Here is a 10055-nt window from a genome sequence, read left to right on the forward strand (position 1 = left end):
TCTGTACTGTTACCGACATACCTACTTGATTCTGATAGAAATCTGCTATCTCTCATACTTAGTCTGGTAGAAAATACTACCTGAGCTCGCCTACTTAGTTCTGGTAGAAATCTTACTGAACTCTCCTACTTTGTTCTGGTAGAAAACTACTGACCTCTCCTACTAGTTCTGGTAGAAAAACTACTGACCTCTTCTACTTAGTCTGGTAGAAATCTACTGACCTCTCCTACTTAAGTTCTGGTTAGAAAACTTACTGACCTCTCCTACTAGTTTCTGGTAGAAATTCTAACTGACCCGTCTCCTACTTGTTCTGGTAGAAACTACTGACCTCTCCTACTTAGTTCGGTAGAAAGCTACTGAAACTCTCCTACTTAGTTCTGGTAGAAAACTACTGACCTCTCCTACTTAGTTCTGGTTGAAAACAGCTGACCTCTCCTACTTAGTTCTGGGGTAGGAAAACTACTGACCTCTCCTACTTAGTTCTGGTAGAAAACGACTGACCTCTCCTACTTTGTTCTGGTAGAAAACTACTGAATCTCCTACTTTGTTCTGTAGAAATCTACTGACCTCTCCTACTTAGTTCTGGAGAAAATACTGATCTCTCCTACTTAGTTCTGGTAGAAAATACTGACCTCTCCTACTTAGTTCTGGTAGAAAACTACTGACCTCTACTACTTTGTTCTGGAGGGAAGAACAACTTGAAACCCCCTCTCTACTTAAGTTCTGGTAGAAAAACTTACTTGACCGTCTCCTACTTATTACTGGTAGAAAAACTACTGACCTCTCCCTACTTGTTTGGTAAGAAAACTGACTGACCTCTCTTACTTAGTTCTGTAGAAAACTACTACCTCTCCTTACTTTTTCTGGTAGGAAAACTACTGACCGCTCCAGCTTAGTTCGGTAGAAAACTTACTAACTCTCCTAACTTTAGTTCTGTAGAAAACTACTGACCTCTCCTACTTTGTTCTGGTTAGAAATTCTCGTGCTTTCAAGCGCTCGCGTTTCTCTCCTCGTGACTAGGATCTCAAACCCGGCATCCTGAATCTTCATGATAATCTCACTGGCTTTGCCGTAGACCACTGCGTTCGGTTTGATGATGGCCACCGTGAGGATTTACTGTCTGGGAGTACAGAGAGGTTATCTTGTTGTAAAACATGGTTAAAGTTGCGCCACCGTGTAGGATTTACTGTCTTGGAACTAGAGAGAGTATTACTGTAAAACACTGGCTTAAAGTGGCTCACCGTGTGAGGATGTTACTGTCTGGAAACTACAGAGAGTTACTGTAAACACTGGTGTAAAGTGACACCGTGCTGGATTACTGTCTGGGGGAACTATCAGAGAGTTACGTAGGCTGTAAAACACTGGTTAAAGTTTGGCCACCGTGTAGATTTTACTTGTCTGGAACTACAGGGGTACTAGTAAAAACCAACTGGTAATAGTGACCACCGTTGTAGGTACTTTACTGTCTGGAACTACAGAGATTACTTGGTGTGTAAACATGGTTAAGTTAGGCCACCGTGGTAGGGATTTACTGTCTGTCGCAGGATCTAACAAGACGTAAAACACGGTATAATGTGTGGCCACCGTGTAGGATATTTACTTCTGGAACTACAGTATGAGTTACTGTAAAAACCCCAAAAAACCTGTTTTTTAATAAAAGGGGTATGCACCACGCTGTAGGATTTACTTCTGGAAACTAGCAGAGAGTTACTTGGCTTGTAAAACACTGGTTAAAGTGGCCACCGTGTAGGATTTTACTGTTGCTGGAAACTACAAGAGAGTTACTGTAATAACACTTGGTTAAACGTTGACACCGTGTAGGATTTACTGTCTGGAAACTACAGAGAGTACTGGGTTAAAAGCACTGTTAAAGTTGACGGAAGAAGCGAAGTAACAGTGGCCCAGTGTTAGGTAATAGATAAGTAGCTAGCATAACCATAGTATATCATCATTCACTTGATCCTTCTCCTCTTACTTCATCTATCAAAACCTTTCATCTTTCACCTGAACAAGCACACCAAAGCGTGTATCCTACAGGTCAGGTCATGTTTGAAAAGACAGTTTTTAAACTCTCAAGCATCAGCATGTGATGAATATATTGAGTGTACCTTGCTGTTGTAAGGTGCATGTGTGTGTGTGTTTGGTGTGGGTGTGTGTGTGAGTGTGTGTGTGTTTATGTGTGTTGTTGTTGTTGTGGTCTGTTTTGACTCACACTCTGCGTTCCCTCCCCTCTCCAGGACAGTCTTCTCCCTGGCCAGTTCCTCCAACACATCCTCTGGAGGAAGAGGAGCGTTAGCCCCCCGTAGCACTGAGACCAATCTCCCCCTGAACCAGATATAGAGGTTAGGGTCACCATCCTCTGAGGAGGAAGGATCGTTAGCCCACGTAGCCGAGGACATCTTCCCCCCCTGAACCCAGATAAGAGTTTACGGTCACCGATCCTGCTGGAGGGAGAGGAGCGTTAGCCGGCCCCGTAGCGGCTGAGGACCGAATTCCCGCCCCTCCCCCCCGGAGACACTTCAGCTGTGGTTGAGTTTCTTAATCTGCTTCAGTGCAGAACACTATTTGTGTAGATTGTAGCTTAACCAGTCTTGAAATGATAATAAATGAATGATGGTGAAAGTAGTAACAGGGATGCAATCCACCTGACCAGACAGACAGAACATCTACAGTAACCTGCACAATTCCAGATCAACATTACGAGAGAGCAGAGAGAGAGAGAGAGTGAAATAATGCAAATAATGTTGATGAAATATTGCCCATTAGCTGAGTTTGTTTTGCTTTCATACCACGTCATGTTGTTCTGTCTTCAAGGTCTATTGCCATGTCTATGACTGTTGCTTTAATGTATTTGTGTGTTCTGATTAATGATTGTTGTTGTATGAGTTGTTAATGGAATCCCATGTCACTGACTACTATTTATTGTTGCTGTTGGTCCCACCATTGTATTTATATATAAAGATATAGTATATATATTGTATAGTATATAGCATATATTTTGATTTAATTTTTCGAAGGATTATACTTTGACAATGTAAGTAATCAATTGAACTTGCTCATGTTCAATAAGAGTCAATGAAATTGAATTGACAGACAGAGAGAGCTAGAGCATGAGAGAGAGAGAGAGACGGAGAGAGAGCAGAGAAGAGAGAGACAGAGAACAGAGAGAGAACAAGAAGAGACAGAGAGAGACAGAGAGAGACAGAGAGAGATCAGGACTTACCCCATAGAACAGGAAGGTGGGCTCACACTTCCCCCTGTACCTTTCTAGAGCATCGATACTGTCAGCTTTTGCCTGCAAGGAAAACCAGTTCAATTTAAACAAAAGCCTTTTTTCAATATAATTTTTTCAGAAATGTAATTCTAGATTGAATGATATGTGTCTGTTGTGTTTACTGTGGCAAAATGTAACAAGTCATCTCCCAGTTCATTTTTGATCTTCCTCAGTAAGCTGACAACAGCACGGCATGGACCACACCACTGCTGGTAGACATCTACAACTGAAGGGGACAGAGACACAGGACAGGCGTGTTAGTACAGTAAACACCATGTAGGCACATCCTGCAGTAAGCAGCATGAACACATGGGGGCAGCAGCATGCAGTGGAAGTGAATGATACATTCCTCTATGAATAAACCGAGTAGGAGGTACGTTTTCATGGCAATAATGAAACAAACAAGTCACAACATACTCCTAAAAAAATGTAAAAGTCACATCATACAGCCAGAGTGAAACGGRTACACGTAAGTAAGAAAACGTAATATGCAACAAAGCAAATCATTCTTACCTGTTAAACCTTTAGTTGCGAGCATCTCATCCCATTGCTCTTGGTTTGCGACAGACGCCTGGAGAAAGTAGTACCAAGAACAGCAGTGTTAGCTAACGTTACATTCTGATCACAGAGTGTGCTGCCCATCACACCCAACTTGGATATCTGCAACAACAAAAAAAGTACGTTTGACCGACTGACCTGCAAGCTTACTTCTTTCTTTTTGCCAGCCATCTTATTAATGTACCATCTGAGAACACAATTTTTAACAATAAATCTCCAAACGTTATTTGCAAGCAAAAATAAGTCTTTATAKGTTGAGTTGAGAGCGGTTGCGTTGTAAACTATTGAACTAGCMAACTCTACTAGCTGTAGTGCAAGAGCTTGTTTGCCTTGTCGTTGCTAAGCAACGCTCTTCTTCGGGTATGGATTCGCCGCTGTGTGGCGCCACAACCTGCTATTAGCACAAAGCTCGGTGTGTCTCTGCAGGCTACCATTTAGCTAGCTAGCATCAAGCTAGCAACGAACTAAGCTYGCACAGTTAATGGTGGACAATTTCAGTCGAAACTGGTCAGGGAGAGGTTTGGGTTCTATTCGAAATGATATMTCTTGACTGCTAAACCATGTACAGTCATGTCCATACATCTACTGTTATGCTAGTCTCTGTTCTGTAAACGCTGATTTGCGGGTTGTGCTGCGCAGCACTGACAGCTGTGTTGACATGACAACTGGATTGAACTCTGAACCTTAGAATGGATCATGTGACACAGGTGTTTGTTTTGGTTGTTTTGGTTGTTGCAATCACCAGCTCTGATTGCACTAAGTTGAAACGTGTCAACTGGATACAAGCAAGTTGCAGGGGGTGTTTCACAAAGCAAGTAAACTTGCATACAAGTTGCGTCGTGTAATGGTAGCCTTAAACCGATGCCACACTAAACAATCTGGACCAATTTATGTTGCTRGCAACAAAATTGCATCTGGGTTGCTACGTGTGTCACCCKCAAGAAATTGCCTGCAACGTAATTGCATTGCATCTCAAAACATAGGYCAGTGTTGCCATGTTCTAGGTTTTACATACAAATTGGGATACTTTGAAAACGATGWCGCTGGTGAAAATGTATTGGTTGCTYATTTTGGGGCTATTGGTCCAGATTGTTTCGTGTGGCATCGGTTTAAGGSTGCCATTACACGACGCAACTTGACTTTGAGCAGGCTGTTGCTGAGTGAGTGGTCTGGAGGAGTGTGTGTGTGTGTGTGTGTGTGTTGAGAGCACTACTGTTATTGGCTGAGTCGCGAGAGCAGCACGCGTGCACGTTGTGACAACGTTTTACCACTTGTAGCGATGCTATTTAGATTGTCATTATGGAGATACCAATTTCCAAACCTCTTTCCATAATAATACACTAGAACTGATGCACATCAAGAAATAATGCAGACGGAGGACTGGAAAACGCGACTTTGGGCGCATGACATAAATCCTTATTTACAATGAAGGCCTACCAAAAGGCCTCCTGCGGGGATGGGGCCTGGGATTAAAAATAACAAATAAATTTAATAAAAATATAGGACAATACACACATCACGACAAGAGAGACAACACAACACTACATGAAGAGAGACCTAAGACAACAACATAGCATGGCAGCAACACACGACTACAACATGGTAGCAACACCACATGGTAGCAACACAACATGGCAGCAGCACATGACAACAACATGGTATAAACATTATTGGGCATAGACAACAGCAGAAAGACAAGGTAGCGACAACGATACATCACGTGAAGCAGCCACATGTGTCAGTAAGAGTGTCCATGAATGAAGAGATGGAGATAAAACTGCCCAGTTGTTCATCTCCTTGACCAAGGCCCTTCTCCCCCGATTGCTCAGTTTGACCGGGCGGCCAGCTCTAGGAAGGGTTTTGGTGGTTCCAAAACTTCTTCCATTTAAGAATGATGGAGGCCACTGTGTTCTTGTAGAACTTCAATTCTGCAAAAATGTTTGGTACCCAAGAATAATCGAGGCTGTAGTCGCTGCTTAAGGTGCTTCAACAAAGTACTGATTAAAGAGTCTGAATACTTATGTAWATTTGATATTTCWGTTTTTTTTTTMATAAACCTGTTTTTGCTTTGTCATTATGGGGTATTGTGTGTAGACTGATGAGGGGGGYYAAACAATTTAATCAATTTTACAATAAGGCTGTAACGTAGCAAAATGTGGAAAAAGTCAAGGGGTCTGAATACTTTCCGAATGCCCTGTATTTTGCTAGAGGGCTGAAAACAGCCGAATGGGTTACGACTAACAGTTTAGGGTATATATTCCATGTTGACTTGTCAATGACAATTATCTCAACATATTAAACCCCAGAGGTTGCCAAGTCAAGCTGGTCCTCATACATACAGTACATTAAAATTGACATTTAAAACCCTCTRAMGCCTCACTCCCCCCTATCTGAGATATCTASTGCAGCCCTCATCCTCCACATACAYCAKCCGTTCTGCCAGTCACATTCTGTTAAAGGTCCCCAAWGCACACACATCCCTGGGWCGCTCCTCTTTTCAGTTCGCTGCAGKTAGCGACTGGAACGAGCTGCATCAAACACACAAACTGGACAGTTTTATCTCCATCTCTTCATTCAAAGACTCAATCATGGACACTCTTACTGTCATGTGGTGTTGCTACCACGCTATGGTGTCGTGTGTTGCTGCCATGCTGTTGTTGTCTTAGGTCTCTCTCTATGTAGTGTTGTGTTGTCTCTCTTGTCGTGATGTGTGTTTTGTCCTATATTTTTATTTAATTTATTTGTTATTTTTAATCCCAGGCCCTGTCCCCGCAGGAGGCCTTTTGCCTTCTAGTAGGCCGTCATTGTAAATAAGAATTTGTTCTTAACTGACTTGCCTAGTTAAATAAAGGTTAAATAAATKAAATGAAACAAAATATGGTGGTGAATAACATTTAAAAAGACRATTCTTGAGTGAATAACATTAAATCCTTTTGAATGTGCAATAGGTTATGAAAAGTATCAACAATTTAACGTGACCTTTATTTATGGTGAGAGGCATACAAATAAAATGGCTTGAAAAAAAACACCCCCATATGACTGAAGAAAAGGCCCATGGAAGGGTGATCCAAAAGGGAATGTTAGTTGGTTGTATCTACACGGTGAAAAACATATCCACATTTGGCTTTGTATTCACACACACGTCTATTCCCTGCTCTTGAGCAAAAGGTCTGAGCTCAAAACATCTCCCATGGTCTGAATAACTTAAATGGATTAAGATTTTACCAGTTCAAAGCCAGGCTGAAACTCTGCCCATAAAGTATTTATCAACAGGATCATATTGCCCTTTTCAGGTTAGAATGTGGTTRAAACATCAAGGAGTWAAACTGGGGGTTAACTGACCTATTCTTAGTTTTTCGAGTAACGGCCCTGCATGTATACAGAACAAAAATATAAACTCAACATGTAAAGTGTTGGTCCCATGTTTCATGAGCTGAAATAAAATATCTCAGAAATGTTTCATACTCACAAAAAGCTTATTTCTCTCAAATGTTGTGCACATTTTTTTCTTTTACACCCCTGTTAGTGAGCATTTCTCCTCTGCCAAGATAATCCATCCACCTGACAGGTGTGGCATATCAAGAAGCTGATTAAATATCATGATCATTACACAGGTGCACCTTGTGTTGGGGACAATAAAAGGCCACTCTATAATGTACAGTTTTGTCACACAACACAATGCCACAGATGTCTCAAGTTTTGAGCGAGTGTGCAATTGGCATGCATCCKTGCAGGAATGTCCACCAGAGCTGTTGCCAGAGAATGTAATGTTAATTTCTCTACCATAAGCCGCCTCCAACGTAGTTTTAGAGAATTTGGCAGTACGACCAACCGGCCTCACAACCGCAGACCACGAGTAACCACGCCAGCCCTGAACCTTCACATCTGGCTTCTTCACCTGGGGGATCGTCTGAGACCAGCCACCTGGACAGCTGACTAAATTAAGGAGTATTTCTGTCTGTAATAAAGCCCTTTTTGTGGGGAAAAACTCATTCTGATTGGCCAGGCCCACCCATGGCAGTGCCCATGCCTAGTGATGTGAAATCCATAGATTAGGGCCTAATTAATTCATTTAAATMGACTGATTTCCTTATATGAACTGTAACMCAGTAAAATCATTGAAATTGTTGCATGTTGCGTTTCATATTTTTGWTCAGTTTAAGTCCATCTCTCGTGAGGTGTTAGCTACAATATCTGCTGTACAGAGACTATTCCACAATGGCGGTTACCATATAGACATAGTTCTGCAGTAGACTCCTCATGCTATAAAAACARCTGCTGCCAGTCAACATGCATGAGGACCTGTCTGTCTTCTGATCATGCAGGTAGCATCAGTAGATCAATCCTCTATATGTTGGGGGGAAGGATAATGGCGATTTTTAAAAAGCATACAGAAATACAGAGAGGAAAAAAGCAGACTTACTTTTTTTTTTTAAAGCAATGTTCAAGCTCCAAAATAATATCACTCAGGAATACAGAGMGGCGCAGKGGTCTAAGGCACTGCATCTCAGTGCTAGAGGTGTCACTACAGACCCTYGTTCAGTTCCAGGCTGTATCACAACCGGCCGTGGCCCAGCGTCGTTAGGGTTTGGCCAGGGTAGGTCGTCATTGTAAATAAGAATGTGTGACTTGCCTATTTAAATAAAGGTTAAATAAAAATATAGAAAATATTGGTCCACTAATACAGGACTAGTAAAAGTCCAATGCACTACTTTTGTGAAAATATTTTTTTTGTATTCATATAATTTTTTAATCCAGATTTATCAGGGGGTGCTGCAGCACTGTWCCATGGGTAATGAAGAGCCTGGTCACATGTAGCGTATCCTTGGGTCTTTCTCCATCAGGTGGACTAGAAAGGCTTCTGCRAAAAAACACCTCAGGGACAACGATTTCTGTCTCTCATCTGAGAGTGGAGTACCTMAGTCAAAGATATGGTAGAGAACAGGGCTGGAGAGACAGGAACATGTGAAATTTCAAAATAATGATAAACGAATACTGCCAGATAAACAAGATGTAAAAGACTGAAGACTGGACATACTGAAACCAGAAGTAGTGATGGAGGGAAGATCCATCGTTACATATCAGGATATTATTTTTGAAATGATATCTTATCGCATCATTTTCGCAATATAATTTTTGCAGGGCAGGGCTTTGTGATGGCCACTCCAATACCTTGTTGTCCTTAAGCCATTTTGCCACGACTTTGGTAGTATGCTTGGGGTCATTGTTCATTTGGAAGACCCATTTGCGACCAAGCTTTAACATCCTGACTGATGTCTAGAGATGTTGCTTCAATATATCCATATAGTTTTCCTGCCTCATGATGCCATCTATTTTCTGAAGTGCACCTGTCCCTCCTGCAGCAAAGCACCCCCACAACATGATGCTGCCACCCCATGCTTCATGATTAGGATGGTGTTCTTCGGCATCCCCCTTGTTGACAATCATTGCACTTCTGGTATAACGCTCTATAGAATTTATTATCTGTGGTTCACTTACTTAGAGTCCTGCTCCACTCGAGATCCTCTTTATATTCTTAGATCGAATTGACATCTAAAATATACCTATCTGCTCTTACAAGTGACCTCAGTGAAGGAGGAGTGACAAATACGTCGATATTTCCAAATAACGCCACGTTTCTGATGAATGGGCCCCCACATAGTGCAGAGGATTAAAAACTACTTCATTGCGGTTGGTGAGCGAATACTTTATGATATCCACGTGTAAGTCTCCACCTACGCTGAGCAAAGATTTCAGTAGTGAAGCAATATATTTATATAGAATTGGGTCAAACTTTGGACGTCTCATCACTCAGAGCGGCGTATCGCATACCAGTATAGAGATTCACAGCGCTCGACGCCGAGTCGATGGATCTTGATTCTTTGTCGGTGGCCATGGCACAAGACGAGATCTCTGGGCGGAGAGTGATAACACCCGTCTTGTTCCCGTGCAGCGGAGGAGTTCTGATATTCCCGAGAATGCTTGAATCCAAGGTATGCTGGCGTAGTAGAACGTGCTCCAGCGAATATCTTCTATATCTATCTTCCCCACATTCCCTCTGCCGATATTAAGAGATTGTAGGTGTGACAGATGAGATTTGTCGTCTACACACGAGCATCACTACACAGAGCCATACATCATGAGGAACACGTCCTATCGGACTCGCAATTGTGAAACACACAACACACCAAAGCACAGACTCAGCTGAACCATCGTCTCATAA

At 42.1% G+C, this 10055-nt stretch overlaps 1 protein-coding gene across 1 annotated transcript; it reads right to left on the minus strand.

The window, feature by feature from the left end:
• Nucleotides 1-951: 951 nt before the first annotated feature.
• On the minus strand, nucleotides 952-4551 carry LOC112076993 (thioredoxin domain-containing protein 6-like; the record flags this gene model as incomplete). Its single annotated transcript, XM_070441525.1, has 6 exons — nucleotides 3971-4551; nucleotides 3788-3845; nucleotides 3397-3500; nucleotides 3174-3295; nucleotides 2215-2325; nucleotides 952-1114 (listed from the first exon to the last, which is right to left on the minus strand). Coding segments are annotated over exons 1-6 (591 nt in total), but the record flags the coding sequence as incomplete, so codon positions are not given.
• Between the last annotated feature and the right edge of the window lie 5504 nt (nucleotides 4552-10055).

Source organism: Salvelinus sp. IW2-2015, unplaced genomic scaffold (assembly GCF_002910315.2).
Source record: "Salvelinus sp. IW2-2015 unplaced genomic scaffold, ASM291031v2 Un_scaffold4184, whole genome shotgun sequence".
In the NCBI taxonomy this organism is placed as follows: domain Eukaryota; kingdom Metazoa; phylum Chordata; class Actinopteri; order Salmoniformes; family Salmonidae; genus Salvelinus; species Salvelinus sp. IW2-2015.